This window comes from Camelus bactrianus, chromosome 20 (assembly GCF_048773025.1).
Source record: "Camelus bactrianus isolate YW-2024 breed Bactrian camel chromosome 20, ASM4877302v1, whole genome shotgun sequence".
NCBI lineage: Eukaryota > Metazoa > Chordata > Mammalia > Artiodactyla > Camelidae > Camelus > Camelus bactrianus.
Genome location: NC_133558.1, coordinates 34,462,489 through 34,475,000, shown reverse-complemented (window position 1 = coordinate 34,475,000; position 12,512 = coordinate 34,462,489). Strand labels below are relative to the sequence as shown.

The 12,512-nt window shown below is 45.2% G+C and overlaps 1 protein-coding gene across 1 annotated transcript; it reads left to right on the top strand.

Annotated features, from left to right (window-relative positions):
• Positions 1–5,476: 5,476 nt before the first annotated feature.
• On the top strand, positions 5,477–12,212 carry IL17F (interleukin 17F). Its single transcript, XM_010973955.3, has 3 exons — positions 5,477–5,761; positions 9,998–10,203; positions 11,382–12,212. Exons 1-3 carry the CDS (start codon positions 5,735–5,737, stop codon positions 11,644–11,646), a joined length of 498 nt encoding a protein of 165 aa, XP_010972257.2. The 5' UTR covers positions 5,477–5,734; the 3' UTR covers positions 11,647–12,212.
• Positions 12,213–12,512: the final 300 nt, after the last annotated feature.

The following is a 12,512-nucleotide window of genomic DNA, read 5'->3' as shown; positions in this document are numbered from 1 at the left end:
GGGAGAAATTTTGTGTTGGATGGGAAGAGGAGCTACAGGAAGCCTGATGGTTGGTCTATGAACCCATTCTGACCTAATGTTTCAACGCACAGTCAGAGGGTCTGACTCTGACATATATAAGTGCTTCAGGGGAATTAGAAAGGAGGGTTTTAATAACATTTGGAAAAAGACTGGAGTTAAAGTAAATTATATACTGATAGCTTCTGTTTGGTGGATACGATAGTGAATGATAAAATTATGATGATGGTGATAATTTAGTGGTAGCTGATTTTTTGCATTTAATTCTTTATAAACATTCTTTAAGCCTGCTATAAGATAACGTTGTTTAACTGGCTATTTTGATGAGGAGTCAGACCTCTGATGAAAACTGTGAATAAGCAGAAAAGCCTATCAAATTATCCAATGTCAATTTAGACTAAGATAAAACACTTCCATTTAGAGAAAGGACAGGAGATGCACGCATTAGCTTTGCTCTGGAGCGACCTTGAAATCCTGCTTGGCTGACATTGTGGGGGTCTCCTGGCCAATGCATGTGAAATGTCCTTTGATCAGACCCTGATTCTTTTTTATTGGGGTGGGGGCCGTGCTCACCTCCCCAGGACCCTTTGTCGTTGCTGGCTCCACCCTCCCAGGAGGTCTTTTTCCCAAAAATCTCATTAGTCACATCTGAAATAGTGATGACAAGTATACGTTCCTTGGGGCCGAGTTCCTGCTTAGAGGTGGTCGAGGGACTGAGGTTTGGTTCATGATTAATTGTGAGAGCGCTCTCAAAAATGTAGTGAGCTTCTCTAAGTTAGTTCTTTCTGCGGCTTAATTCCTAGAACATCTCTATTTCTTGGTGTTTTCATTCCTATAACTCTCTCTCCCACTTTTAGTGTAATGGTAGGTTCCTAGAACTATATCCTTGCTCTCATTACTCTGAGTCCTTTTACCTAATTAAGGGATTTCCAGGTACTTCATTTTGATTCTCGCCTGTAGGAAATTTATTTGGTTGCAAGGTTTTACCGGGTACTTCTCAAGGGCTTCTCCAATCTCATCTTTTGCTTTTAGGGCATAGAAATAAGTCATTTTCCACGCCTCCCCCACCACCCACAACCGTGCAAGGCACTGAATTTCTGGACTGTCTTCGTTCTGTTTCATTCCTGTTTGCAAATCTGCCATCCCTTTCCCGAGCCCCTCGCTTCTTTGGGTTACCTCGCCAAGCGCAGGAAACAACATCTAACACACACAGCTGACCCGCTTCTCTCCAGTCTTCTCCCCTAGGGTGCTTACTGTAGCTCGACGTACAATGTCTGCCTCTCGAGTTGTTGGTGGGCAACAGTTTTACTAGGTGCTCTGCTGCTGCATCACACCAGACATCTACCTGGCCTGTAATGGCATCGTCATCACAGCTTGCCCCCTGGACCACCACTGACAACGCCACCATTTCAGCCTTTGCTGTTGGAAGCCCCTCACTCCTGGGCATCAGTGTCTGTATCCATATGTATACTGATAGCATTTGTTTTTATTGGGCCGGGTGAATGCTTGTCGGCATTCCAGGCTACCTTCCACTCCTGTGGTGTTTACATCATGTAGGCCCCTGCAATTTAGGGCTTTGTAATTTCTAGCTCTCCCAGCATCATTTTCCCTGCCCATAGCTCTCAGATCAGCTCGAATTATAAAGACCTCAAACTCAACCAAAATCATAAACTCCCCAAGGATTGTGCTTTCCTCCTACTTTTTTTCCCCCCAATGGCCTCCTAATTAATAAGCAAGGTGTTTGTAAAGCCAAGTCCTCTCATTGCAGACATGACAAGCCGTAATCTGTAACAGCAGAGCTGTCTTTCCCCATGTGTCTCAGCCTGGAGTGAAGGGGCTCTGCTGGGATTTCTCACCTTGCTGCAAAACCTTTGCTAAGTAGCCACCAAAGGGCTCCTCATTACTCAAAACTCTTCCAATTCCTTAAACCAGAGTCCTCCCCAAACCTCACACAAGTTGCTGGTGTTCCAGGGGAACTGAATCGAGGACCTTCTCACTCAACTATTTTGGCCTGCCAGCGTTTCTTGATTAGATTCTCCCTTTTTGAGCAGAGATGAAACCTCTTGAGGGTCGAATTTGTAAAACGAAATGTCTACATTTAACGACCAACATCCCCAGTAATCCCATGTCATTATGGTTAATATACATGTGTTTTTCTTTCCATAACCAGGCTTTATTTTATTTTATAGTTTATTGAAGTATAGTCGGTTTACAATGTTGTGTTAATTTCTGGTGTATAGCACGGTGATTCAGTTACACATATACAAAATTATATATTCCTTTTCATATTCTTTTTAATTATAGGCCATTACAAGGCACTGAATCTAGTTCTTTGTGCTATACAGTAGGACCTTGTTGTTTACCTATCTCTTATACAGTAGTTAGTATCTGCAAATCCCAAACTTCCAGGTTATCCCTCCACCCCTCCCCATTCCCCGCTGGTAACCACAAGTTTGTTTTCTATGTCAGTGCGTCCATAACCAGGTTTTAAACTCATTAAGGTAGAGACTACAGTCCAGTCTATTCCCTGTAATGCAGTGTGGCTTTCAGCACATGGGAGGGCACACAAAAGTTTTGCAAACTTGGATGCTTGACCAGCGGTCATGTTTCACCACATGTAAGGCTGTATGTGACGCATTCTGGGGACCACGGAGTCTCCTGCTGTCTCTTTCTGTGGACCCTGGGAATTGTGCATAGAGCATCTTACCTGTCAGTGTGTGGATGGACAGCTCTACTTGCATAATTGAAAGTCTTAAAGCCGGTAGCAGATGGGTTCCGGGCGGTACATGGCCAGTTAGTAAAGGGCTTCCCATAGTCAGCTGTGTGTCCATCATCCATTCATCACTGTGTCCCCAGTACTAGCAGGTGATCACAGTATAAGACGGGCTTCATAAATATTAGATGAAATAATGATCTGGATCCCTTGATGCTGTTCAAACTTGGTGATGGCCGGTTCCTAGTCTGACATCTTGATAAGTTAGTTATTTTTACCTTGATGGGGGAAAACTTTGTGAGTACTACATGTAGAAAAACCTGTGTTGCTTCCTTCTTACATGAAAAATCATTTCATTTTTCTCTGCAATCGAGTAAGTCCTTCTATATTGAATCACATGTTCTTTTATTCCAGGTGATTTACTGGTTCCTTTTTTCAGGATTGCTGGTGCGGTCTTCTCTGCATTGAGGTATGGAGAAGAGACCACTGAAGAAAGTGAGGGACTCAATCCATTCAGTTTCATATGCTTCTCATGGTCTGTTGTATACACTGCTTTGGTAGCTTGTGTGACACAAGCAGATCTGCGAACCTGGCTCCTGATTTCATGGGGCTAGCTTCACTGAGTACAAGGAAGGACGTATCCAGTGAGGCCCTGAAAATTCTCTGTAAGATGGGCTCAGGGCTTCCGTCTGCCTGGAAGGGGCTGGCTGGAGACTTGTCTTGAATCCATGCATGCATAGAAAATACATTCTTTTCAACTCACAGACATAGAATAAAAACTTGTGGTTGCCAGAGGGTAGAGGGGTGGGAAGGGACAGACTGGGATTTCGAGATTTGTAGATACTGACAGGTAGATATAAAATAGATAAACAAGTTTATACTGTACAGCACAGGGAAATATATACAAGATCTTAGAGTAGCTCACGGTGAAAAAGAATATGAAAATGTATGACTGAAAAATTGTGCTGTACACCAGAAATGGACACAAGATTGTAAACTGACTATAATTCAATAAAATTTAAAAAAAATGGGGAAGTATGAAGCCAGATGCAGCACCGAATAATCAACGTGACTTTAAGGCGGTAATGATTACTTCGTGTGGGGAGGGAGACAAGTTTCTTCCAAAACATAAAGATTAGTGTTCCTTTACAGGTTGTCAGACCACATTCTTGACAGGCCACTTAAAGGAAAATTGTGTAAAATCGGATTTGAAGTTGCAATTTTTCTGCATCTCCAAGAATTAGTATTTCCCACAAACAGAAATACTAAACTGTGCATCATATGTCAGTTCTCCTGTAAGGAGGGCTGTTCTTTTTTCTGAGTTTATGTGCTTTGCAATTAGTTAGGTGTTGCAATGACTTTCTGTTTTGAAAATAATAAAAAAATAGCTGCTTTAAAAAATATCCTAGTGTGAGAAAACAAAAAGGTGACAATGCTTAAAAAAAAAAGAGAGAGAGAAGAAAATACACTGTTTTCATGTAGATTGCATTTTAGGGGGTGTATATTTAGACAAGAAGGCTGGCAGAGGTTCCTGGGGGAAACTGAAGTTACGCCAAGTCCATGGAGACTCCAGAGAACCATTCTAAAACAACAGAAGCAAGTGTGAGGTAGACTGAATATGAGCACAGAGAATTGAGAGAGGGAACGATGATTCAACGAGGTCATCCTAATGGGGTTAAACTTCCTGTTGTCCTGGAGGAGAAGTGCAGAGAAGAATCCACAGGCATGGAGAGAAGAAACAGGGTGAGAGGCTCGTGATCACAGAATTCTGATGAATCTTGGAGGGGCTTCTAGGGAACCCGAGAGCTGCTTCCTCTTTACGCCCTTCATTTAAAGAAAATGGGGGTAGAGTTGTCCAAACACGTAATAGAGGAAACTAACCTTACCTGGCTAGGATGCGTCCTGCCTTATTAACCGAGCACGTGTGATTTTTATCTGATCTTAATGGAGATTTAAGAAGTAAGTTATTGTCGATGGAGAGGGTATAGCACGGTGGTAGAGTGTGTGCTTAGTATGCATGAGGTCCTGGGTTCAATCCCCAGTACCTCCAATAAATAAATAAACCTATTTTATAATACCCTCCCCTCAAAATAAACAAACAAAAAAAGTAAGTTATTGTTATTTCAGAAATGTCAGTGTATCTCTAGGCTACAATGCCTGGCATACAGGATGTGCTTAATAAATGTTGACTTGGACCGAACTAAGCCAAATTAACTTTTTTTTGCAGTTCATTTAAAATGACATGTCAGAGCATTTAAAAGCTCTACTTGCAAATCCATGTTGGTTGAAAAAAATCGAATCATCTTCAGAAGCTAGCCAGGGTAAAGGTTGTTTATAGGTTGTACGAATAATGGTGATCAATCTCTTCAGCATCAGGAGGAGTCTGAAACAGAATGCGTTCAGGGAGACCAGGAAACTAGCTGCCTGGGGATATCATTCCTGAATCTCTCACCATGCCAGTCCTACTCATAAAACGGAGCAAAAGATAGTCGTCTGTTTAATACCCAGGCTTGTCGAAGGATGACATACCCCTTAAATCACAGTTCACATCGTGTGTCTAGAGAGTAGAACGTAAGGGGCATGACTTGAGCTCTCAGCCACTTTGTGGACAAACACGAAAGATCATGACAGCACCTTGTAATTTGGTTCATCTCGGTAGTAAATCTGTTAAGAAATTCCATGTAGTGTGAGGGCAGAGGTGGGGGTGGCATTGGGGGAGAAGAAAAGGAAGACCTGGTCCTTTTACCGTTACCCCTTTGTAGGGTACCCCTTCACTTCCCCTTCAGGAAGTGGAACAGGAAAAAAAAAAAAACAACTACGTTCGTCAGTAACTCTGGGGCAACCACAACTTAGACAGTAGTAAGCAGGTCAACCAAACGAAACAAGGACAGAGGTTGCTATAAAAGCCAACAGGTCCTCTCGTGACACCACACAGGCACCCACGGGTGGACACACGCACCAAAGGAGGCTCCCGCACGAGGCAGGCAACCGAGCAAAGCGACAATGGGCGTCCTGAGTGCCCCAGCCGTGGTGAGTAGGCGGGATAACGCCTGTGTCTGTGCCGTCACCCCTAGGACTTCAGGAAAGCAGATCTCTAAGGAAGGAGGCTGGACTGGGATCTTATTTTTTTGGGGGGGGTGTCATTTCTTTAAAGAACAGAGCTGACTTTCATGTTGACCCCCATCTGGTGGAGAAAAAGAAAATGTAACTAGACATGATGATGGGGTGCAAACCATAGCTCTTCACTGATGGCTTTTGCAGGGTTGCTGTTAGCTTGCGAGGTTCTTGGTGTTGCAAACCAGACTTGGTCTCTCCTGTGGCCAGTGTCATAGAGTTAGGTTGGCCTCAAACTCATCTCATGGCCTCAAACTCATCTCATGGGAGGGCTTAGCCAGTCTTTGAGGATCTGCATATGTTAAAATAACCAAGGAACCAAAAAGTATAATGATCCCCTCAAGAGGACCGGCAGACAAGGAGTGCCCCAGATGGAAGCGGAACCACCCGGTGATGGACCTGGATAGTTCCTAGGGGAGGGGCATTTGCCCCGCCTCTGAGTACTGGTCCTTTTTGCATTGACTCCTTCCTCCTGGAGGAGACAGGGGAGTTAGTGTGATGGAAATCTAGCTTCCCTGGGTCTAGAATCTTGCCTGGCAGGAGTCAGGTAAGTCCTATGAAGAATTTAAAATACAGGAGCATGAAAGTTGTGCTTGAGAAATCACTCACCACATTATTGGCTTAAGTAATCCTTTTTTCCCCTCTCCTTACAAGTTATGCAGCTTGGATTTTATAAAAGGTCATGGCAAATGGTGATGAGAATACTATGTTCTATTCATACATTGCTTTGGAGATGACAAGAAATGCAGCCAAGGGTGGTCTTTAGGGGGCATGGGGTTTGGGGTCAGACAGATCGGGTTACTAGATGTGGGATTGGGGTACCTTACTTGGCTGCTCTGTGCAGTATTCTTCCCCTTATCTGTTGAGGGGGGAATCACAGTGGCATCTTCCTCAGAGAAGGATTAATTGATATCATTGAGAATGACTAAATCTACACTCCAAAATAGCAGATCTGTGCAGGCATGGTTTTCAGTCAACTCGTCATTTCAAGATAACAACCAATGAGGGCAGAGAAAGCATTCAATATGTGTTAAATATTAATATTAATGATAATTAATGAGCCTCTCATCAGCCCAGGGAAGTGGATTGGGACTACTTCCCGCATTACACAGTTGAACAACCATCCAGTGAAGTTAAGTGATTTAACATCACTGCGTACCGCATGCCCAGGAGTGGGGACGTGAATCTAGGTTTACTGGCTCCAAGTACAGGATTCTCCTCCCTGAATGGTTCAGAAGCAAGACTTCTGAATTTAAAGCCATTTAAAAAAAATTTTTTTTAATGGAGGTACTGGGGATTGAACCCAGGACCTCATGCATGCACTCTACCATTGAACTATTACCCTCCCCTCTAAACCCATCGTTTTAAAACGAATCCATTGGATAGTTTTGTGCTCTAAAGCCACGTCTATTCCTGATTTCTTTGAAGAAACCGATCTGTTGGACAGTCAGCAAGAAACATGAGCGGGCAAAGCACTTTAGAATAGAATTAAAAAATTGGAGGTGCAGGCAGATAGGACCTCGTCTGTATGGAAGTGAGGCAAATCCCTGTGGACTGAGGATTCTGGAGCACGTGCCTAGGTGGGGGTGAGCACGAATCACAGATGAGTTCAGGAGACAAATGTTCAGATGTTCTCTTAGAGGAGCTCACAGGAGATGAAGCACAAAGTTGGACTGAGAATGTTGGGGTCCTGACTCTGCCCCACCTTTAGCTGGTCCTTTCTCTTGCCCCTGTTTCCTGTCGTACAGAAAGGGAGTGATGTCCATTTACCTGCCTCATAGGTGACTAATAAGAATTTGAGAGGGAGGGCATAGCTCAGTGGTAGAGTGTAATAGAGGGTATTTCCCCTTCAGTTTCACAAACTACCATATTCAAAGGTGAGAGTCGTGGTCCTCAGGTCAACCTCTGGCTTTACTTACAATTTGAAATGAGAATTTCTGGCCATCTTGAGCCAAGGACATTATTGCCTGGCAAGTTAAAATATTACTTCACAGCTCAATGACTGTAATTCCTCACGCCAGGAGCAGTTTTCAAAGATCAGGATTGGGGGGATGATATAGCTCAGTGGTAAAGTATGGGCCTAGCATGCACAAGGTCCTGGGTTCAATCCCCAGTACCTCTGTTAAATAAATAAACCTAATTACCTCCCCCGTAAAACAACATCAGCAAACAAACAAAAAAAGAATTGCCAAAAAAAAGACTAAATTAAAAAAAAAATTCAGATTCTAAAATACTCTGAACCTCTCAGACAAGTGCTGTGCTGTATGAGAACCAATGAGAATCTTATCTAAGCCCCTGCTCTGTGCTGGAGAACCACCAAAATCTGCAGTTTCAGATCAGCAGCTTTGTGAAGCAAGCCAGAGTGATTTGCAGACAGCATCTGATTTCTGATAAAGGGCATGTGGCCTACAACACTCAGGCAATTCATAGCACTTTTTCTAGACAGAGGGTACGTGAGGTCAAATTCCACCTCCTTCCTGTCCATCCACATTGGCAAGATGTCAGCTCAACGGTGGTCACCTGTACAGAATACCCTCCACGTCCGGCAGCGCTCTTCATGCTCCAGGTTGATCCTACTGTTCGATCTCCACATTTCCTGGTGGAGGAAACGGAGTCACAGCTAGTAAGCGTCCTGGAACCGAGCTATGGCCCCAGGACTTCAGACTCCAGAGCCCGGGTCCTTTATCACCACACTATAGGGACAAGAAAGCCTCGTGAATGGATGAATGAATGAATGATGGTGGGAGATGTAAGTAGATGCCTGCTGATCACCTGGAGGCAAATCAGCCTCATTCCAGCTTATGTGGGTCAGTCTTGCTTTCAACATCTCTTCCAGGATCAGCTACCTTAGCATGGCCCTTGACACCATGATCTTTTTGCTTCATCGTTTCTGGCCTCCAGCATCTGCAGAATATAAAAAGGAGGTCCTTTAACCAACACGTCTAAGTGCCTTCCTTACCCTAACTCGTGGAAGGTGGGAGCCCGAATAGCACTGAGCCCCCGGGATGAAAGAAACTCACTCTCAGCCCTGGTTCTGCGTGACGCTGAGAGTCGGTGTTGGGACCTGTCCGTCCGCAGTGAGGGTCGGTGGTCACCGTGGGGTGAGCAGAGCAGAAGAGCAACAGAGGGAAGCTGGAGAGATTTTTAGCTCTTCCTTGATTTTAGTTAGATCTTCACAGAGCATTCCTGTAACACCAGACAAAACGAAATTTCAACGTATGTGTAAAAATAGACACGCTCCTAGTTCCCATTTCTCTGGTGTTGTGCATTGTGGGGACCCCCCGCTTCCGTCAGTCAGCCTGGACCACCAGGACTCTGCTGCAGTGGGTTTTGCAGAGTGTTTTTCTTAATGCGTGGATGTTGTTAATTTAACTGGATTGTTTTGTCCATTCATTCACTCACCTGCTCTTTTGTTTACCCAAAAAGTATTTTGGAACACCTGCTCTATGACATGTTCTCCGTCTTATAGGTGTAGATCTGCCTGAACACACGTTCTACATGCCTGGGCAATAAGGAAAGGGCTACTTGAGTGCTAGATGTAAAAGCTTTATGATTTAAGGATAATTGACATATTTCTAATTGAACTACTTTTGGGGCAGTTCCCGGAGGAGACCACCTCCTAGTGGGGCCTTGATGGAAGGCTAGGATTTGGATGCATGGAGGTGGGGCTGTGGATTCCAGGTAGAGGGCAGAGGAAGGATTTGGTGGAGGATTCACGGATGTCAGGTTGGAAGTAAAAACAAGAGTTATCATTTCTTCAGCCTCTATTTGTATTATAGATGCTTTACAAAGAACATTTTATTTCATCTTGTGACTATTATCATCAAGCAAGTGTTATCATCTGGTTGAAAGAAGAGGAAGCAGAGGGTCAGTGAGGAGGCCAGGTCAGGGTTTACACCCAGTCCCAGGTCCCGACAGTTTTCCGTCTCCCCGTTCGGGAGCTCTCGGACTGTGGGGACTCAATCACCAGGCTCAGGAGTTTAGCTCTTGGGTTGGTACCCTGGTACTGCTTCCTTGTGAGGATCTGTGGTTCAGAGAGAAGCTGTGATCCAGTAAAAGACCAAGGATGCCAGTTCAGCTGAAGCATGACCTGTCTCTTGTCAGCAAGGGACACCAGAGCCCCTCACCAATCACATCCTCCTCTATTTCCAGGTCAAGTCCCTGCTGCTGTTGATGCTGGTGTTCCCCCTCCTGGGGGAGGCGGCAGCACGGAAAATACCCAAAGCCGGGGATACTGCCGTTTGCCCCACTCTGGAGGACCACACTGTGAGGGTTGACATCCGCATCCTCAGTCAGAAGCTGGGAGTGCCCCTCTCCCATGACTTCCAGAACCGCTCCAGCTCCCCCTGGGATTACAAGTACGTGCCAAGGAGACTGACCTTCATGCTCTTTTGAAAAATACGTTAATTTGTTCTAACTATAAAGTAGAACATTCCAAAAATAGAGAAAAAATAGTCCCCACATTCTTAAAAACAAAAACCCCACTTTACCGGGGAGCTGACATCTTCTTGCTGTTTTGGGCTAAGTCCTCCTATGAGGTCTAAAGTCCTACTCTTCTCCTTCCAGCCTCCCATCTCTGCCTTTTTCTGCTTCATGCAGTCTTGGATTTGGAACTTACAAACTTTCTGTGTTGGAAGAGAGGGCTCTTTAAAGCAGCCTACGTAATTACCTCTGCATGGGGTAAGCGGGAACCAGAAAAGTCAGTTCAGAGAGATCCACTCCAATGAGACTCCAGTCTTCAAGGAGTGTGGACAGGAGGGCAGAGTGGAGGACAAAAGGCAGTTTGGGAAGTGGGATCCTAGGCGGGGATATTCAGGGTACAGTCTTGGGATTTTTTTCTTCCATGGAGGTTCTTAGGATACCAAGCACTCATTTATCATTTATGTGCTCTAAATATAAGCATGAAAACAGAGTCCAGGGACCATTAGAAGTGCTGCTGGGGCCGCCTGCATTGCTTCCCACGGGAAGGGAGTGTGTCCAGTGGCCGGTTGGCTGGATTGTCTCTGCTGCCTTTATGCCTCCTGGCAGAGGGAGCTGCTGAGGCAGAAACTGAAAGAAGGCACTGGATTCACAAACCTCTGGGGTTTTGGTTTTCTTTCCCAAGCAGCAGGCTTTGTAGACTGTGTATTGGGAGACCTATTACAAAGTTCAATCTCTAAGGAAAGGATAAATAATGATTATAACAACAATGTAAAGAAAATAAAAGATCTAACATGTATGGAACGTCAACGTTTTACAGTGTGACATTGAACATGCGTTTGCATCACTGAGTGTTTGCAACAATCCCACGACAATCCCACGGGAGAACTGTATGAGAATCTCCACTTCATAGTTGCGGGAACCGAGGCGTAGGGAGTTAAGCAGCCGCCAGGGGGCGCCACGTGAGTCCAGGCTGGCTGCTCCCAAGCCAGCGCCGCAGCCCTGAGTTACCCGCACCGCCTCCCTGCAGGTGGGCGCCCAGTGCTGCAAGGCTCCGATTCTTTGTGCATCTTTCCCTTCCCGTCTCACCATCCGCTTTTCCCCGCTCCTCCTGCAGCATCACCCGGGACCCCAACCGGTTCCCCTCCGAGATCGCAGAGGCCCAGTGCAGGCACGCGGGTTGCATCAACGCCGAGGGGCAGGAAGACAGCTCCATGAACTCGGTTCCCATCCAGCAAGAGTTCCTGGTCCTCCGGAGGGAGCCCCAGGGCTGCACTCGCTCCTTCCGGCTGGAGAAGGTGCGGGTGGCTGTTGGCTGCACCTGCGTCACCCCCATCGTCCGCTACGTGCGTGGCATGAGAGCCGCAGGTCAGCTCAGCTGAAGAAGCCTTAGAGACGCCCCTCCTTACCCAGCTCTCTGCAAAGAGTCCTGTGTGGTTCCCAAATTCTCTCCACTTCCCCGGGGCTCTTCACAAGCTCCGCATGGGATCCCCAAAGCTCTGTATTAGATATAGTTGTAACTTTCTGGGATTTCATAATCTTAATATGGTCCTAAGATGTTCCAATGTCCCACCCCCCTGAAAAGAGATGGAGGAGGATGCGGGACTCTTGGCCTACTCGGCTCATTGCGCGGTGATGACCACCTCCCCGCCATGCATCACTGGGAGGGAGACAGTACCACCTCCGGGGGCTTTGTTTGTAAAATGGGCTTTTGTTCCCCGTGGGTGAAATATAACCGCAATGTAAGTGTGGGAGGGGCTGTGCAGGATGGGGTGGGGCGGGAGGGACAGGGATAAGGACCTAGCGCACGTTTACTAAGCCTTTGCTAAATATAGATGAGATTGGCCGGATATTTATATTTGCAAGGAGAGTGCCCATGTATTTATGATGTGTTGGTTCCAGAAAATTCTAGGATAAAAAATAATATATCAACTACTAATATAATAAAGTATTAATGACTGAAAAATACTTTTGGTGTTTATTTCTGGACTTAGCTTGTACCCACAGACATTACTGCCCTAAAGATCATGCAATTCTATACACCTATCATTAGTTTTTCATATTTCCTCATCAGAGTGCTATTGTCAGTTATATTTTATTATTATTACTACTACTGCTATTTGTGTGTGGTCCTGGTGATACTATTTTTACCCAGCTTTATTGGGATATAATTGATAAATAACATGGTATAAGTTTAAGGTGTACAGTGTGAGGACTTGATACACATATATATTGTGAAATGATTACC